The sequence below is a fragment of the Protobothrops mucrosquamatus genome, unplaced genomic scaffold (genome assembly GCF_001527695.2).
Source record: "Protobothrops mucrosquamatus isolate PMUCROS unplaced genomic scaffold, P.Mucros_1.0 scaffold1, whole genome shotgun sequence".
Classification (NCBI taxonomy): domain Eukaryota; kingdom Metazoa; phylum Chordata; class Lepidosauria; order Squamata; family Viperidae; genus Protobothrops; species Protobothrops mucrosquamatus.
In genome coordinates, this window is record NW_015386388.1 from 5,104,597 (window position 1) to 5,124,595 (window position 19,999).

The following is a 19,999-nucleotide window of genomic DNA, read 5'->3' on the forward strand; positions in this document are numbered from 1 at the left end:
ACAGGGTTAGTAGGGTTCAGCCAAAGTCTGTTGTCCCTCACCCAGACCCTCACAGCCTCCAAATGCTGCAAGGGGGCAAACGACAGCAACTCTTGGATCACCCGAGATAGAGATGTAAACTTGAGTATCATCAGCATATAGATGCATCCCATGGTAGCAAATGAACTCACCCAGCAGTTTCATGTAAACGTTAAGGAATAGAGAAAGTACTAAGCTCTGTAGCACACCACAAAGGGGGCTATGAACTGGACCTTTGCCTTGCTATCAACACCAATTGGGACCAGGCTTAAAGGAAGGAGCCAGCCAGCACAAGACTGTGCCACCCAGCCTCAAACTTTGTAGCCCAAAAAGATACCAGTCAATGGTATCAAAAGCCATTGGGAGAGGTCAAAGAGAGCAAGGATGGATGCTCTATCCCTACCCCATTCTTGTGTCAGAAACTATCCAAGTGCCACTGATACTGTTCCTGTTCAGGATTCTCTGAAGCTGACAATATTACAAGTGCAATCAATATAATACACCAAAGTTAAAGGCTACACTGAAATCTTCCATAAATAACCAAAAGGGGCTATTTAAACTATTCTCCAATTTTCTCCGCAAGAGGCACCACAGGAAAATTTTAATATATTTTGAAAATACAGTTCAATTATAACAATTCAAGAGATAATTTACTGCTATATTCATTGAAAGGCTGAGAACTGTTACTACAATTTCCACTTCTGGGTTTCAAAGCAGACTTGACTCAAACACTACAATACATTGTTGGTTGAACAAAATGGATTTTACTTCATACTAGATTTTGTTCAAGTATTTCCCCCCAAAATGGACAAGAACTTTTGTATCTGTGTGCATACTAAATACATGTTCTTTGATAAATTATTACGTATTTAACTTTGGGGAGGATGTCAAGATCCCACTACTTTTCATTTTAAAAATAAAACACTGTTAATGTAATTAATCCGTATCGAAAACACCCAGGAAGGGCGGCATTAAATCTACCTAATGCGCATGCCCCGATTATTCGTTTTCCTTTGTGGAAGCGTTTGAACTGCCCCTCCCGTCTCTTGAAAATGGTGCAGACTCCCCGCGTCCGCTGCAACGTACACGGCCGTTTCCCCTCCCTCCGCGCTTTTCAGCCAATCCCCTCCAACATCCGTGGCGTCACAAGGAAAGCCAGTTATGTCCAGTTTGCGCTCGCCTGCATCATAAAATGCGGAAGCCGGAGAAGGGAGGAGCTGAGCTTGACGGATCTACGCCCACAACCCAACCTCTCCCATCCCCCCTCAATTTTTCCTTTTTCTAGCCAATCCTTGCGCCCGCCTCCCGATGCGCGTTGACGTCATAAACCCGTAACTGCTATATAACCCGTTGGACGTTTTAAACCCGCCCTTCCTGCTGCCTTTTCCTTTTTTAGGCGTTTCGGAGAGGCTAAGGAGTCGCCGTCGCTGTTGTTGTTACCGCGCCCCGCCTTTTGCTGTCGCCGCTGCTGTTGTTGCTTCCGACCCGGGGAAAAGGGAAGCGAAGCGCGTCGTATGTCCGCTATCCAGAACCTCCACTCCTTCGGTGAGGGGGCTCCGGGAGTGGCGGGAAGCGATCGGGGAGTAGCGGACTGCGGGGGAAAATGGACAGTGGGGGAAGGCCGCGTCAGGCGAGAGGTGGAATTTGCTTGGGCCCCGAGGGGGGGAAGGTCGTCGGAGAACTCCAAGGGGGGGGACAACTGACCTCAGAGCTGGGGGGGGGGGGGTCCGAAAGCGGAGAGCTGAGGCTGCGGCGGAGTTTGGACATGGGGGGTAGGAAGGGAAAGACCTGCCAGGAGGAATCATTCCGGCGGCGGGGGGAGGAAAGAGTTCGGCGGGGGGGAGCGATTTCATTGGTCGAACCCAAGATAGGAAGGAAGCCAGCTATTCCAAGTTTGGCCCCGGGAGGGGGGAAACAGGCGCCTCTGGCCTAGCTTGGCCTAAAATGCGCCTCCTAGAAGGGATAGGAAACGAGGACAGGCGCCCGAAAGATGGATACTGATCACTATCGGGATGAATGTCGGAAGACGGCATTGTTAAGAGGATCCGCCATCTTGTTGCTCCTTCTCTAACCCCCCTCTTGTTGACGCACTTGCGAATTCCTGACGGTTGCGTCACCCTGCAAGTGGGAGGGCTCACTCGAATCACGTGGTAACATGAATGTCTCCGTTTGGGTATCTGATGTGGAAGCAGCCTTGCTTCAACATCTGTGCACCCTGTTTTAATAAGGGTGAGAACAAAGACTTTACAAGGTGTAACTGATTAAAAAATGGATGCCAGGGACCTTCAGGCAACCTGCGAACAGCCTTTCTTTCAAGCTCCAGAGTGATTGAACTTGAAATAGGTAGATGAAGATGCCCATTTTCATACCTTAACATTTCTCAATCACTCTACCTGTCTTTAAGGGCTTGCTCAATTTAGGAGGGTGATTTGTGTTCACAAGATTGATAATTCCTTAAACTGACAGAAATTGTACCTTTCTCACGTTAATACATATAACATTTCAACTTTTTTCAGATCCCTTTGCTGATGCAAGTAAGGGTGATGACTTACTTCCTGCTGGGACTGAGGACTACATCCATATAAGGATCCAGCAGAGGAACGGCAGAAAAACCCTCACCACAGTCCAAGGCATTGCCGATGATTATGATAAAAAGAAACTGGTGAAGGCCTTCAAGAAGGTATTTGTGAAATTCTTAATCCCCAGTAATTGCTTTACTCTTGGTAAGTGCTTAGAAGTAAATAGTTAATATCTGCTTTTTTGTTTCTGTAGAAATTTGCCTGCAATGGTACTGTGATTGAGCATCCAGAGTATGGAGAAGTGATTCAGCTTCAAGGGGACCAACGGAAGAATATATGCCAATTCCTCATTGAGGTGAACAACGATTTAAAATTTATGGGTTCCATTGCTCAGTATTGTTGAACGTGCACACAATATTTTATATATTTGATTTCTGCTACTAAATTAAAACCAAAAGATTTTATTAGAAGTAGCTGGTTTTATCTTGCTGTCAGGGTAAAATAATGCAACTGTTAATTTTACTGGTATAGGTCAATTTTTAAATACTTTAAGTCATATATTTCTCCTTTTTTTTCAGATTGGACTGGCTAAAGACGACCAGCTGAAAGTCCATGGGTTTTAAATTTTGTGGGTCACCAAAGTTTCAAGGGCGATGACTTCCCTGCGATGAAAGATTCTTTGTGTCCTGCCTCATTAGTTTTAACCAAGCCAGCTTGCATAATGTAATCACATCAGGTTCCCTTTAGTCTGGACTAGTGTAACTTGGCAATGTAATAAACTGACAAGATCTGTGTCGTGTTGTGTTGCTGTCCCTCATTTAAACCAGGTCCGGTAGTGTTGGTGTCATGCCAGAAGTTTACTTTATAGACATTGCTGATTTTAGAATTTAAATATTCTGGCTGTTTTAGGGACATCTAATATTTTAAGCCACCTTTGTCACAGAAATTGAGGCTAAATAATTACAAACTGTGAAAGATTAAGTCTCACCTACCTTTGTGTATCTGAAGGCATCTTTGTGCAAAGGTATTGGGGCTATATAAATCAAAGTCTTCAAAATTGACACTAAGGTGACTGAATTCAGGCAAGGTGGTGTTAGCTTAGTCTCACACTTTAAAGGTGCAGTTTTTAAAGAATGACTTTGCAAAGTGCTGCTTTAGCAACTAACAGCTGTGTGAAGCAACAGATATCTCAGTTGGAATCCTGATGTTCTGTGTAATGTATTTAAACTTTTATTTAAATAAAAATGATTTTCAGAAATATTTGCCTTGTATTTTAATGAACTGTTAAAAGTACTAGAGTGGGGCGGGGTTCAGACAAAGTAAAAATGTCCTCTCTAAGCCAGACTCAAGAAAATGGAAAGTGCTTCTAAAAAACAACAATTTGGTGGATAAGATCAGAAAGACATTTGCAGTTCAGCTAGTCTGAATGCTACAAAATAGTGCTCTACTTAGTATGATTTTTGTTAATCTTATAGCTCAGTAGTGGTGAACCTATGGCGCGCGTGCCAGAGGCAGCACTCAGAGCCCTCTCTGTGGGCATGTGTGCCATGCCCCGAAGATGGTGAGGGACTGGCCCTGCCCACCCAGTCTGCCATGACCACTGGCCATGTCCACCCGGCACCCATTGATAAATAAGTGGGTTTTGGGTTGCAGTTTGGGCACTGGGTCTCTAAAAGGTTTGCCATCACTGTTATAGCTGCATCATAGTACTGAAAATATCAAAAACCAACTATCATGTACCTTTGACTTCCAGCAATCACAGATTCTCCATGATCTATCCCCTGCTTGGTCTTTCTGGTTCTTCAATAATCTCAAAAAATTGTGCATCATTAACCCACTAGTCACATTGGTTACAATTTTATATAACAATTCCCAAATGTTAGGTATGTACATTAAAAATGGTAATATTAAGATATTCAATACATTTCAAGTTCGATGATTGAATATTACTTTGAAAATATAAATTTTGCTTAAGTTGAAAAATCTTTAATTCTATTAGAAATTTATTTTTCCCAATAAAGACAAAAGCACTTTACTCAAAAGTACAATGTAACCACCCCTCTCCAGTAAATCCAGCAAATTGCTTTTGAGCAATTCCATGCATTTTACATATATATATATATGAAAAGATTCTTATAGTGGGGTTAGAACAGTTGCTAAGTAAATATTTTTTTTAAAAAAAATGTATTGTTAAAAAATTCTGATCCTGCAACTTTTAACCATGAAACAGTTCATCATAGGGCAAAACCTTTGAACCAAGCTCCCTTATATATAGGCAAATTTACAGAATTCAGGGTTCTTAAACTCAAACTGAAATTTGGCAGATTTTGTAAAACATTTTGTGATATAAAGCGGGCTTTTCTCTAATGCAAAATGCAAAACATTTCCTGTGGTCAACTGACGTTTTCAGTGCTACACAATTCACCATAGACTACTTTCAAGGCAGATACATCTCGTGAGTATCTTCAAGTACATTAGAAGCTCTGCCATTGTTGAAGGCATTGGGGAAAAAATGACCCAAGGATTATAGGTTGCCTAGTTGGAATTATTAGATATTAATTTCTAAACAACACATATTCTAAGAAAACCTACATAATTTATGTTAAATTGCCCAAAGAGATACTATGACATTCACTTCTGATCATTTTTGTCCTGATCCTTGTTACAGAAAGGAAAAAATGTAAAAATGACAATATGACTGCCATGAAACTAGCAAAGCATTTGACAGCAGAAATTAAAAACATCTTTTCTTCATTTCTCATTAATAAAGATGGGCATAGACATAGCTGACAATATCAGTAATGAAACCAAGTGTTTTATTTCTTTAATGTGGAAGCCTAACCTAGAATTCTTTGGGCTAAGGGGATAAAATGGCCCTCCAAACAGCACAATTGCCACAGGCACCAATAAATTGTACTTTCTTATGTATATTTTCCAGGTTATTCTAATCAGGTATGCAATGCTTTTGCACATGACAAATTTTGGACAGAGGGAATGGTGAATGGAAGGAAATGTTTGACAGGATGTAATCTGGAAAGGTTGGTAATGCAGCTGTAAAAGGGCTGAAAATTGATTTGGCTGCCAAGTATCATATTTATTGCATCTACTTCTGGCTTTTCAACAGACTTTCAATAACTGATTGCTTGTTAATACTTTTCTAAAGAAGAAAAGCTTTTCTCATTAAGGCTTTTCTCATCTATTGGTGTTTGCATTGATGTCATTTTTTGTTTCTATTAGGAAACCAATGGGATTTTTATATCTTAGCAACCAACTATGCTTTCCATTATAAATCAACCTGTCTGTCTGATGGATGGATGGAGTTATTTTTATTCCAATATTATTAACTGTAATACTACAATTTTTCAACTCCAGACAACAATTGTGTGCCTTAATCACTGGGATGATGTAGCTGTGATGAGTTAGCAAGATTAAATATATGTTGCTAGAATGTTATGATTTGAGAGATAAGGATGATCCATACCAAGAAGGGAGACACTGCATGCAGAGGTAATTCTGTGTTTAGAATTTTTCTCTTTAAATTGTTAAAAGAAAAAAGAAACTTGACTTCACCTTTAAGCTATTTCTCAAACAGTTTCTACTACAGGTAGTCCTTGACGTACGATTACAACTGAGCACAAAAATTCTGTTGCTAAGTGATACATTTGTTAAGTGAGTTTTGCCCCATTTTATGACCTTAGTTGCCACTGTTGTTAAGTGAATCACTACAGTTGTTAAGTTAGTAACATGATGGTTAAATGAATCTGGCTTCCCCAATGACTTTCCTTGTCAGAAGGTCACAGAAGGTGATCACATGACCCCTGGACACGGGAACTATCATACATATGAATGGCCAAGCATCTGAATTTGGATCACATGACCATGGGGAGTGCAACAGTAGTGTGGAAAATGTCACTTATTCTAGTGCCATTGTAATATGTCACTTATTCTAGTGCCATTGTAACTTTGTATAGTCACTAAAACAACTGTTGTAAGTAGAGGACTACCTGTAATTCTGTATTGTTTCCAATTGCATATCATTCTCAACTGTTGTTCTGTAGGAAGACAGAACACACACACACACACACCGAGAAAGAAATATTTTGGGGAATATTAAAAAGGCAGAATATTATATTTCCCCAAAGGAATAATGGACAAAATCTTAGGCAGAACCCTCCCCCTCAAGTCTCTCTGCACCAAGCAGAAACTAGCTCTGTAGAAATGCAGATTTGATCATCCTTTCAGAAAGTCTGGGGCTAGGAAGCTTGGACTTGATGGGATTAGAAAGACAAAGACCCCTAAAACCAGCAACCCCTCACCCAAAAATCCAACACAGGACATAGCCATCAGCCACAGCCCCAGGGAAGCAGGACCTTTAGGGCATAATAGGATTAACCCACCACCATCAGAATACAAAAAGGGCACACTGAACCTCAGATCAAAGTTCATGCCACAGGAACAGCTCCAAACACAAAAGCCCAAGAAGGTATAAAAACCCACCACTCCCAGATCCATGTGGTCAGCTACCCCAGAGCCACATACTGTTGTGATTCTGCTCTTCAATAAACAAGAATCTTCTTTCAAAAGCAGCCTCCATTTTATTTTTTCCCAGCTTGGACTGGACCTGATGATGATTTTTGTTTCAACACTACAAAACAATATTCCTGCAAGAGTGAAAGATCCCTGAAAGCAGGGTAGTTTTTCCAGGCACCAACTACAAAATTAATGCTGCTTCCTTCCATCCTTCCATTATGGTCTTACATTCAGGGAAATTCCCTGCATTCAGAACCTAGGTCAGAGGCACATATGACTGTTTCACAAAGCGAAAATAAAAATTCATAGAGTTTAAACATTTAGGCCGTGTTCTGTACTCCAAAAAGTGTCATGTTAAAATATCATTTTATTTATTTATTATTTACAGAAACAGCATAATGTTTTCCAATTTATGGGTGGTGTACATTAAAATAATTTAAAATCTGGCTGTCACCGCTCCATCCTCAAATGTTAAACTTAAAAGGATTGTATATTTTAGGACTAATATTGCCATTTCTACTACCTCCCCTGCTCTTAGGTGTTAAGGGATGTAACATCACATCTCTCATTTGCCCAGGGATGCCGTTGATCCTGAATAATTAAAACATTATTTAACAGGATCAGTACAGCCACAGCATAGGAGCAGCATAGATTTAGCAAGCAAAAAATAGTTTGGGGTACCTATCCCAACTAATTAATTTTATTTAAAAGCTTTCATGGGCTTCGACTCATTTTGTTTTTAAAGTGCATTGAAGCACCTACAACACAGTATGTAGTGCAGATGACATCACTGCAATGCCATTGTTTGAACACAAGAGGGTGCCTAGTGCTCTGGGCTTGTCTTTCTTTTCACCTTTCTGAATACTGTAGGAAATCTGGGACACTTGCAGCAATGTCTATGGAGATTCTCAATCATCCAGGTCCTTGTTGTCCCAAAGGTGCTTTTCTAAAAAGCAACTGGATTTCCTTGTTTTTTTCCCCTTGAAAATGTTTCACTTCTTATCTAAGAAGCTTCTTCAATTCATTGGATGAGAAGTGAAATCTTTTCAAAAAAAAAAAACAAGAAAGTCCAGCTGCCTTTTGAAAAGCATCATTTGGACACTTTATAGCAGGGGTGTCAAACTGCTGGCCCACGGGCTGGTTTCATCATACCAAAGCCGTGCCCACCCCATTGCCAGCAATGTAAAAAGAGTCGCGATACATCGCGACACATCACGTGATGTGGCAAGTTTGACACCCATGCTTTATAGCAATGTTTCTTAAACTTGGCAATCGCCTGAGGAATTCTGGAAGTTGAAGTTCACATGTGCCAAATTTGGGAAACATTACTTTACAACTTTAGAATCAATGTTTCTTATAATTCCTGAACTCAAAATTATTTTAATGTAGGAAACAGTTTCTCTGAAAACTCAAAAGGAATCTGTTAGCACCTTTGCAACTAATATATCTTAATTAAAGGCATAAGCTTTCATGAATTGCTCTTCATCAAATCCCATCAAGCTGAACTTTGCCCTTCATATTATAGACCAGTGATGGCGAATCTTTTAGAGACTGAGTGCCCAAACTGTAACCCAAAACCCACTTATGTATCCTCGGATGCCGGATGGGCGTGGCCCATTGGGTGGGTGTGGCCTGTTGAGTGGGCGTGGCCCATTGGGTGGGCATGGCTTCGGGGGTAATGGCAGACTGGGTGCGACTAAAAAGTTCAATCAATCAATTCCAACTTTGCGAGATCTTTTTTTCCCCGCGAGAAGTTGAAATTGATTGATTGAACCTTTTTTTTTGGCACACGGCAGCGGAGGCCTAAAGCAAAAAGGTTTTATAAAACTCAGCTGAAGGCCTAGGACTGGGGCGATGGTGCAGGTGCCCACAGAGAGGGCTCTGCGTGCCACCTGTGGCACCCGTGCCATAGGTTCGCCACCACGGTTATAGACATTGTAAAAAAAGGATTGCGCTAGTCAGTAGTCACACAAAATAAAGAATTCAGTAACATCTTTTCAAATAACATTTTTTAAAAAACTATACAGCAAGGTTTTATAAACTGCAGTGAGTTGCAGAAATGTACAACTGAAAGAAACAACAAAGAAAAAATAAATGAATACTACAGAACCAAATGAGAAGAAATAGGCTATAAAATAATTAGACCAGAAAGGTTTTATCTACTCCATCAGATTATAAAAGACCCAAAGTTTAACAACACCCAAAGTTCTAGAAAATTCAATACATTTTTTCTAATGGTGTAAGAATGTTCCATTGTGGTTCATTCATTGTGCATACCTTTCAAATTTAGAGAATGTTCTTGTCATCACTTTGAAAAGGAAATAGTTCATTCTAGTGAACTATGCTTCAGAACTCTTGAGATTTTTTTTTCCTGGTTGGTTTCTGTTTTTAATAGCATTTTGCATGACACATAGAAATTAACAGAAATTAAACTGACACATTTTAAAGGTTGCTTTGCCTATCATTATCTCCTACAAATTGATGCTAATTTTATTCTGAGGGGAAAATATTTCTAATGTTCTATTAGGCTAGAATGCATTAATGAAATGGTGTAGGAGTTGATTACCTGCTTGTTGTGCTTTCAGTCAGAGAGAAAAGGTGGCAGTTTTATCTCTACTCCAGAAACTGTTTAGACCAAAAAGGGCATCCAGGTGGAAAATGATAAATTGAACGTAAATAGATGTGTGTTTTTAGTTAGAAATTCTGCACATCCTGATCATTTGGTAATGGCAGAATAAATTGTTTGTATTCATCTTGCGAGAACTGAACAATCTCTGATAAGTATGAAATGGCCATTTTTCCATCTACTTGCCCTTTTCCTTTAGTATTAAATTCTAATTATTCCCAAGTATGAAAGGATAGCATTGTGTGCTGACGTGTGCTACACAAGATGTTAGAAGGAAGAAGTCCTAATCATACTTAGGGTGGGGAAAATGAAAAATACTAACCTGTGTGATTGTACATGTTTACAGAGCAATGTCTGCAGTTATGGGGAATGGAGAAAGAAGTTATCTTGCTACAGGTAGTCCTCAACTTACAATCAAAATGGAGTCATTTCATCATAAGTCATGACAGTCGTAAGTTGAGGCACCCATGAGACCGACTCAATTTTATGACCTTTTTTATGGTGGTCAATAAATAAATACCATGGTGGTTATGGGCATTTTTACCAGAAATTGGCTTAGAAAACTGATTTCTGGCAAAAAAAAAAAAAAAAAAAGTCATAATTCACATCATTCAACAGTGAATCACTGCAACTGGCTTGCTTTTATGGCCATGAAATGCAGTCATGTGACTGCAGGTGGTTGCCACCATCGGAATTCTGGAACTGGATTGTAAGTACTTTTTTGGGGGGGTGGGGTCTATTATAACTTTTACGGGTCATTAAGTGAGACTATCTGTACCATTCACTGTCTTCTCATTGGCACTTGATTCCCACGAGAAAAAAGATTATTTTGACTAGCGAAGCATCTGGCAACCTTCCTCCCTCCATCCTATGATGCAACCAAAAATGAATAGGAAAAATGGCTGCAGCCATGCTCATTTGTAGAGTTGACATCAAAATGGCAGTTGTGATGCAATCAGAGTTTCACCTATGTTTGCGTGTGTTGTAAGCAGGGCTTTTTTTGTCATAGAACGCCCAGAACGGAGTTCCGGCACCTTTTTTGGATGGAACCTTGTAGGGTAGGCAAGGTGGGTTGTATGATGTGTGTGAGTTCCGGCACCTTTTTTTTTTTTTTTACAAAAAAGCACTGGTTGTAAGGAAGAGTTTCAACTGTAGTTGCAATTACCCTCTTGACTTTTTTTTTAAACATACCTGTAGACATCCCTGGTGGTTGCTATTCTCAGAAGAACCAATGAAAAGGGAGATCAATTATGATGAAAGAAACAAAATTGGGAGTCCAACAACTGAAATAAGTCTAAGGATCTGATGGGCAGTTGAGCTAAGGCCTTGGTTTCCATAGCTGGTCCAAAATGCAACAACATATACAATTGTATATGATTCTGAACCCAACACAGTCACTTCAGATGGGCAAAACCATAAAGGGGGGGGAAAAACCCAGTCCAGGTCTGACTTTTCCCCCCAAATATTTCCAAGTAATTTTATCTACCAGGAGAGAAGGTAGATAAAATCAGTCACTGGCATCATAGAGCTGTATTTGGTTTGCAAACGCGCCTATTCTTTGTGTACTGAAACAATAGGTAGAAATGTGTTCACATTTTATTTTCTCTTTGAAAACATTGAAATAATGATCCTGACAGAAAATTTGATGCTTTTACTGTAATTAATGATATAGTTCAACATTTAGGGAAAAATCTGATGGCTGGAGAATTCTAGGAACTGAAGTCCGCGCATCTTAAACTTGCCAAAGTTGAGGAACACCATTTATCAGCATCCCACTATGCTGTGATTTAGAAAACCCATGAAGATCTGGCTCCTACCCAAGCCTCTGGCAAGGGAAAATAAGATCCTTCACTTCATCACACTTGCCATCTTTTATCTTTGAGTGTTTTATTAATTTTACTGCAATTCCTTTGTCTGAATGTTGTAAAATAAACGTAACTAGGCCCATTCCTGAAAAGTATGTCAGTCAGGGAGGAATATGCTGGAGGCACAGGAAACAGCTGCTGCTGAGCTTAGTTCCTTAAGCTCAGATGATCAAGGATGGTGGATTCACTTATAACTTCGTAATACTACATGGTCTAGGACAAATGAATATCTTCATGTTCCCAATAGACAGTGGAAATAGACATTTCCATCAAACCCATTACACAAACAAAATTCCCAAAGGTGACAAAATGGAGAGGCTATCACTTTTGTGCTCAAAAAAATCAGAATGTTGTTTACTATCTTTGTTGCAATCCTTCTAGTTTAATGCTCCAGCCACACTGAATACTTCAGGAACAACGGACTAGAAAAATCTGGATTGAAATTTGGTATGCCATGCAAAGGACCAGAAGTGAAAAAATGTAGAGGGTCAAAACCATTATAGATCATCAGGATCAAGAGAAGATTGCATAAAAGTCTCTTCTGAAAAAGCTCACTGCCATTGTGAGAATGCCTATTCTTCAAAACTGTATGGCACTTCAGATCAGTTGAAATGGAATTGGCATTCCTATAATAATGTCTCTTTTAACTCAGGGTGGTGGTGTATAAAACAAATCTTGTGTCTGCATCAGATACATCCATAGCATCCAACATTTTCATTAACAAGATGAAGGCAAGATTGCACCATCACAACACAAACTATAACTCGTTGATATACATGTACAATAAACAGAGTGCATATACAAAAGGAACTTGAGTTAATACAGTGCTACATTCTTCATTTGCTTCTTCTGCTTTCTGGAATCTTTTGGACCTCAGCATTCAACTGGCAGGGACAAATATAGTGCCTTATAGCTCTAATAGTTCCATGGCAGCAGTCTGATAAAAATCTAGGATTGCTTAGCTTATCAAAACCTAGAACATAACAATTTAAAAACAAAATTCTAAATGATCTATTTAGATATCAGTGAAATAGTCAGAGGAATCTGGAAAATTATAGTGATGATAGTGAAGCAGAGATAATCATAAGATTATATTTGAATACTGAATATTGTCTTGAAACAGAAAATGTTTGCTGCTGAAGTCCTTTCATGCTACTTTTGTGTTCAAAGGGGTTTTTGTTTGATTATGATTTTCTCTAGTAATATGCGTTGTTATCATTGCATCTAAATATTGATGTCTGATGTTTTTGACTTTTGAGACAATTCTGTTATGGCAGGCAGTGTGGAAGATGCGTGAAAAACAGGGAAAGCACTGAGGGATGGAGAAGAAGCAGTGGAAATTGTTTGGCTCGGCCTGCCAACCAATCACTGGGTAGGTTCTCATACCGTATGGAATTCATTTATTTTTGCCTTACAGCCTAAACAACTGTTCATCATTGTGAATCTGCTGTTGTGGATTTTTAAGAAACCGTGATTTAGTAGGATTTATGAATCCAGATTTAAGCTGCCATAAAATCACTGAGTCATTTAGGCCAAGTCCAATCTAGTGGAAGAAACCACAGAATTTCCCAAAAATGTCCATCTAGCTTTTGTTTGAATACATGCAGCAGAGTAGTGCACTGTCGCCCTATAGGTTGATTAATTTTGACTTGCATAATAAACTTGGCAATGGGGGGGGGGGTTAATCCAATGTTTATGGGATAGTATATTATGCAAAGATTTCTAAAAGAAATCATGGCTTAATAAAGATACGCATAAACCAAACACCTAGATCCACACAAAACCCCCAAAGATATCCAAACATTGCTACTAGATTATAATGTTTTATGTCAGAGAAATTGAATGACTGAAGAATAATTATATTGATTAAATTTAACTTTAAATCAGATCACATTTATCTTGGTCCTATTAGCTAGCTTTTTAAGTACAGCCTCAGCATGTTATTCTGTTCCATTCAATTCCATTTCAAATAGAAACCTGGCCAAGAAGAAGTGGGCCTCCTATCAGCAATATATAAATATGTATCATATATATATATGTGTGTGTGTGTGTGTGTGTGTTTTCTGAGGTTTTCGTGGGTGTTTGTATATATATATATAATTAGTCCTAGGAGTAACGGAGACGTGACGGGCAGTTGTGGGAACATGGGAAGGACGTTTGAAAGAGAGAGGGGGTAGGAAAGAACAGCAAGCCCAAGACCCAATAGGATGGGGATGAACAACAAGAGCAGGGGGGCAGAATTGAACACACAGCGTAGTGGCAAAGTGTGCGAGCAAAGTGTGCTTGCACAAGCACGAAGCCGAAGACCCCAGCCTGAAGATGACGAGTGGGACCTCGTTGAAACGTCGCCAAGATACTCTCAATCTTACATGGGAAAAGACCCGAATAGCCAAGACCTACATACCTGTACCCGTGAAAATCTACAAAAACAAATATATATATATATTGTACCAAAAAAGGAGTTGCAGATCTACTGGCTTCAAGAAAAGTAATTTTAATTAAAATAATCCTGCAATCCAGAAAGCAACATTCATCTATAATCATTAAACCATTGAGAAGGAGTGGGTGGGAAGACTTTCAGGGCTTGAACTGAGTACACAACATTGACATTAGAGGGTGTTGCTGGAGAACCATGGGAGGTTCTCCTTGAATGGGTTGGGCCATCCCAACTCCCCTGCTCTTTAAAAGGAGCAGATTGCAATGTTAGAAAAAGCAGAATTCCTCTTGCAAGTGGAGCACAGCCAGGACCTAACTCTCCTATAGGTAAGATGATGGAATATCTGGGTTAGGCAAATTGCCAGTCTAAAATAATAAGTGATATCATACTTTCTCTTGCAATGACAGGGTTTCTATCTTATTTCCCCACAGAAATTCTAATTTAATTTAGAAGATTCATCCTTTTTGCTTATTAACTATGTTCATGAGGTTCTTTTCTACCTTTTAAAGCTTAGGCCGATTCATTAAACCATACCAGCACACAAATTTGTATGTTCTCTTGATAGAAAACTGTAAATGAGTAATTGATTTTTAAAAAGGAAAATAAGATGAAAAATATGAATCAGTTTTAAATCTTTATCATTCTATATTCCCAAGACAATTAGAGTAATGTTTAAATGCCACTTTACTCCTGCCTGCTAATCCCACATCATAAAACTTGTTATGCTGAGTAATAAAAATGGGAATTGTCTCACACATACCCAGAGCATATCAGATTGGGCAAGCACAATTCAGAGAAATAAAGCTCTTGAAGAAAAAAATATTCACAAGTAACAAGTAGGAAAAAATGATGAAGAATATTGTTGATATATAGACAGACAAACAAATATATCTGCATAAATTATATTCCACTGTTTTCTTTGAGTTTTTCCCCTTCAGAATATTAAGATAAATCATAAATATTCCAGTATAATATGGTGGCTCTAATTTAATAATCGATGATTACTAATCTACCGTCTCACTTACAGAAAATTGATGAGGACTTAAGATGTTGTCTTGTATTTCTAATTCTCCTTTGCCTTCTCACCAGTTCTTTGCCCATCTCCTTTCTTACCCCAAAATCCATCAAAAACAGAAAAATTAAATAGCCTACAGTTATGTTGAGTAGGAATTTAGGAAGCCACCATTCGTCTTTTTTAGCCCAGTATGATCCATATGTCGAGTGGCAGCAGTTCTGCAGATTTCAGTTGGACATATTTCCTATTTGACTGCTAGATGCTAGGAATGAAGAAGGAACTGTTAGGCCTGTAAGGCTGGTGTTTTATTGTTGAATACAGCCCTACCATTAATATTCAAAACAAATAGATTTAAATAATCAGAACAAATACCACTGATTCCAATGGGACCCACTAACTAGGAAAAGCTGGACTGAACCATGATCTTCTTTAAGGTAGCAGTATTGAACCTGCAATTTTTCTGAAATAGATTAAATCCAATTTAGCTCTTCCGCCTTTTCTTCACTCACCACTACTGATGCTTCAGCATAACATATTCCACTAACTCATCTGCCCCCAATCTCTCCAGTTTCCTCCCTCTAGGCCCCTTGATTCAGAATTGCTGTTATTTCTGATTTCCATGCCTAGTATCACCCAAAGCCCCTTCAGCTTTGGCTATTTTTACTTTTTATTTATTTTAAACCTGATCAGAACAATTACATTTCCAACTGTTGTTGGAACAAGACAACCTATTTGATCTATATAAAAATCAAAACAAATTAGGCTTTCAAGAAAGGCCACCTTAAGGTAACTATTTAGTGCAGGGGTCACCAACCCCCGGTCTGTGGACCAGTACCAGGCCGCGGCATGCCACCAACCAGGCTGCACAAAGAAGCAAAGCTCTATCTGCAAGATGCAGGCAGCACACAAAACACACACCCTCTGGTCCTCGGAAAAACCTCTCTCCATGGAACCGGTCCCTGGTGCCCAAAAGGATGGGGACTTCTGATTTAGTGCACAAAACAATTCATGCATTTTACATGTTTATGGGCAATAATATGGTTTGCTATCACTTTCTTTTGAATCTTTTGAATTCCATCTTCCCCAAATCAGCCAAGCTCAAGTAAGTGCTGCCGTGCTGTTAAAATAGACACCTTCCTTCTGGAATAAATGATCATTAGTCCATTGTTATTTACATTTCCTTATATTTTTCTTCCCTCATTTTAATTTTTGCATTATCCGAACGACTAACTAGCAATACTCAGCCAGACTTTTTATGCAGCGGAAGAAGGATTTGCAGACACACTTGAAATTCAAGCTTGGTGATATGATAGAAGGGGCTACATAACTTTAAGGAGAGCCATAACTTTTAAAAATTCATTATATGAATTTATATAGAATGAAAACAAAAAACACATTTTTCCAGGACACAGAAAATAATTTAGAAACCTAGGCAAATTATCATTCTGGAGAGTTGACTGAAGAGTCATTTTGGGATTTGAGGAAAAAGCCTGGAAGGGATGGGCTGTTCAACAAACAGCATTTTATTTTTTTTCCCTAGATATGCATGCCAAGATGTTTGCTGGCCTGTTACTGACCATTCTTCTCAGCATCAGCTTCTTAAGATCTGAATCTCAAGCAAAAGTTATTCCAGGACCGGACAGGATGCAAAGAGGTGTGGGACTTGTCAGGCGGGACTGGCCAATGCAGCTGTCTCAGGACCAGAAGCATTTGATCTCCCAGTTCTTGCCTCACCTGTATGCCTGTAAGATAAGTTACCTTTTCCACTTTCTTGGAAGTTCTTAATAATGGGGTGGGCCATTCCTAAGGAAGATGCTTAGTAAGAATGAAGATAAGGGTTCTTTTTAATTTTGGATTAGCAACACCTGAATTGTGAATGGGATTCTTTCAAGCCATGGAATATAATCTGATTTTACAGATGAAATGATGACCAGAGTAGCAATAAATCAAATTCCTGCTCAGCTTTCAGCCGTTTCCCTCCTATCGTGCTTATTTTATTTGTACTGTACTTCCGTGCATTTAGTAATTTATTGGGCTCTTGTTTTAAAAGGGGGGTGGGATTCTTGCTAAGGTGTAAATATTCTGCACAGGAGGATGATCTCATATAGAGTTGACAAATAACCAGCTCCTGTTACTAACAGTTCTTTGTATTTCTCACTGCAACAGTTCATTTTTAATGCACACATCAGTCGCTTTTTAATGCACTTTCTTAGTATATTAATTAACTTGCCTGAGTAAATTTTGAGAGAAGTAATTTTTGCCCCGCTATTACCTTGGCAGGCAACAAATCTCTATTAGTTTTAATTTTCAAAATCCCAACATTACTTTTGTTTCTTCAGTTAAGTAGCCATATGAACAGCAGATTGAGGATAAAATTCAGAATACATGTATTGCAGAAACTAAGTTTTAATAGCAACTGATACCACTGCATGTGATAAGGGTAATTTAATCTTTCTTTGTGAAAATTCTCCTTCTATTTCAAAAATTTACTTCAGAAACTAAAGCTTTTAATGACAGTATTGCTCCAACAGAAAAAAATATATGTAGTTCAGGGCTGAAGTTCGGAATCCTTGGTGCCCTCTGAGCTTGGCTGTTTGCTTGCAGACATTTCATTACCTAACTAGATAATACCGTCAGTGCCCTAAAATTTTTACCACACAACCAAGCAAGCAACCAAATTCAGAGAGCACAAGGAGTCCACAGTATTATTTCTTTGGGGATATGGAGAATCAAATTAATCATTCCAAAGATTCAGGGTAGTTAGAACCATTTCACCTACCTTCCATTAACACCTGTCTACTGTCCAATAGCTGAACTTGCTGCTATGGGGAATAATCTGAATGAGGACGATACGCATTTTCCAAACTGGATGGATTTTGGACGAAGAAGCTCTGAAGATCAGGATGGAGATGCCTAAGTTATCCTGGGTCAGGTGTAGCTTAAGCTCCAGGGAAATGCCTGATGGACAAAGGCAGAAACATACATTCTAAACAGTTATTTGATAATCATTTTGTCCATTTTCATATAAGATTGTTATGCCTACTTGTGCCAATAAAAACATGATTGTACTGCTACTGATAACTGCATTTGTGTGGTTTATGGATGGGAAAAGATGGGAGAGTTATTAAATTTTTAAACTCTAGTTTCATTCACCTGAAGACATGAAAATAACAGCAGCCTTAATCACAGAGAACACTAAATCCAATACTACCTTGATATTAAATGTGAATCATGCCAGACCTCTTGTTGTGGGTTAAAAAATTATGGTTTGCATTATACACAAATAAAGTAGTTTGTGTGCATCCATGAGTGTGGGTAGGAAGAGTTTAGGATTCTGCCTTGGCAATTAATATTATTTTTTATATGTAGAATTGGGAATAAAGAGAGAAAATCTAACAGATGAACGTTTCTTCTCTACTCCACTCCAGTGTTTATACATTTGAAATATTTCAGTTATAAAAGACAGTCATTAAAAGTGAAAAATTGCATGGAGAATCTCTATTCTTTTTTCTCTCAAGTACCTCCAGTTTAAAGATTGTTGCAGAAATAAAATTAACAAAAGGTACAGGCTTCCAGTGCAACTCAACTTTCTCACTTGATTTTCTTCTTAACTTTCCCACCTATAGGCCTTTCCTTCTCTGAATTTGCACCTTCTTCACAAAAATCCTTAGGTTATTATTAGATTAGATTAGATTTTTTTTAGATAACCTTTATTGTCATTTTTTCCCTGTGGGCACAATGGAACACATTAAAAATGAAATGTTATTGCTTGTTCTCAAAAGTGTACACATACATAACACACATTTAAACATGATATATACAACATATATATATACCTACACCCTTTACATATAAGTGACATATAAATATTAATCACTGTCCATCTTGAATACATAACAAAAGGAGGAAGCTTTAGAGTTCACAAGGTTAATACTGTATGGAATAAAGCTGTGACTGAATCTGGATGTTCTGCTTCGGATACCACATAGCCTCCTCCCAGAAGGTAACAAGGAAAACAGGTCATGAAGAGGATGTATAGTGTCCGAGACAATCTTGTGGACCCTGCTCAAGCAACATTATGTCCTATGTCCTGGATGGAAGGGAGGGAACTGTCAATAATCTTTTCAGCCATTCTAACTACTCTCTGCACTGCCTTCCTGTCTGAAGCAGTGATGCTTCTAAACGAGACTGTGATACTATAAGACAGGATGCTCTTGAGTGTCCCTCTGTAGAAAGTGGTAAGGATAGAGGAAGGAAGATGTGCTTTTCTCATGCAACACAGAAAATGCAGGCACTGCTGTGCCCGCTTCACCAGTATCTCGCTGTTGAGCGACCAAGCCAGCCTACTTGTTAACTGCACACCCAGGAATTTGATGATTCTGTTTCAGTATTAGCATACTGAAACAGAAGCTCAGCCCTATTTCTCAGTCTGCTTTCTCATTCCAAATGATTGAAATTATGAATCTGGACATGGGGACTAAGAGTACTATAGACTCCCAGTCCCATTTATAAATCAATTTTGAACCAATGGGGAGGCAGGTAAAGATCCATATACTTTGTGCATCTGGTTCAAGCAGATGGCGGTCTAAAAAACAACTGCTACACTTGGCATAGTTGAGGGAAGTGGGAGAAATGGAAGACAGTGGACAGATAAAGGGAAGAAAGTAGGTACACAGATAATACAGGATTGATCTTGGAGAAGCTGCCAAGTATTATAGAAGATAGATCAAGAGAGGGAACATTTGTTGCTGCAGCAACAACTGACCCCAATACAATGACATCTAATTAACAATCTATTTATATTTGTATGAACCCATTTGTTATGATTGTCGCAGTTTAAAAAAACCTACTGTTTAATGTAAATTGTGAATCCAGTCAAAACGAAATTTGGCCAACTTTTAGCTGACTTACATAATTATTGAGCAATTGGTCTCATTTTACTACCTGCTCTTGAACTGCATGTTTCAGTAATATATAAATTCTCCGTTA

The 19,999-nt window shown here is 38.8% G+C and overlaps 2 protein-coding genes across 2 annotated transcripts; both read left to right on the forward strand.

Moving 5' to 3' along the window:
* The first annotated feature begins 1,374 nt into the window (after positions 1-1,374).
* Positions 1,375-3,332, forward strand: EIF1 (eukaryotic translation initiation factor 1). Its single transcript, XM_015832288.1, has 4 exons — positions 1,375-1,563; positions 2,535-2,698; positions 2,791-2,892; positions 3,116-3,332. Exons 1-4 carry the CDS (start codon positions 1,533-1,535, stop codon positions 3,158-3,160), a joined length of 342 nt encoding a protein of 113 aa, XP_015687774.1. The 5' UTR covers positions 1,375-1,532; the 3' UTR covers positions 3,161-3,332.
* A 13,220-nt stretch (positions 3,333-16,552) lies between these two features.
* LOC107303124 (gastrin/cholecystokinin-like peptide) lies at positions 16,553-17,927 on the forward strand. The gene is made up of 2 exons (XM_015832321.1): positions 16,553-16,754; positions 17,821-17,927. Exons 1-2 carry the CDS (start codon positions 16,553-16,555, stop codon positions 17,925-17,927), a joined length of 309 nt encoding a protein of 102 aa, XP_015687807.1.
* The last annotated feature ends 2,072 nt before the right edge of the window (positions 17,928-19,999 follow it).

Excerpts from the sequence above, each read along its gene's own strand:
- EIF1 (XM_015832288.1), top strand. The coding sequence starts at position 1,533 with ATGTCCGCTATCCAGAACCTCCACTCCTTCG. Across the intron at positions 2,699-2,790 it reads TGGTGAAGGCCTTCAAGAAG|AAATTTGCCTGCAATGGTAC; the intron begins GTATTTGTGAAA and ends TTGTTTCTGTAG. Across the intron at positions 2,893-3,115 it reads TATGCCAATTCCTCATTGAG|ATTGGACTGGCTAAAGACGA; the intron begins GTGAACAACGAT and ends CTTTTTTTTCAG.
- LOC107303124 (XM_015832321.1), top strand. The coding sequence starts at position 16,553 with ATGCATGCCAAGATGTTTGCTGGCCTGTTACTGACCATTCTTCTCAGC. Across the intron at positions 16,755-17,820 it reads CTTGCCTCACCTGTATGCCT|CTGAACTTGCTGCTATGGGG; the intron begins GTAAGATAAGTT and ends ACTGTCCAATAG.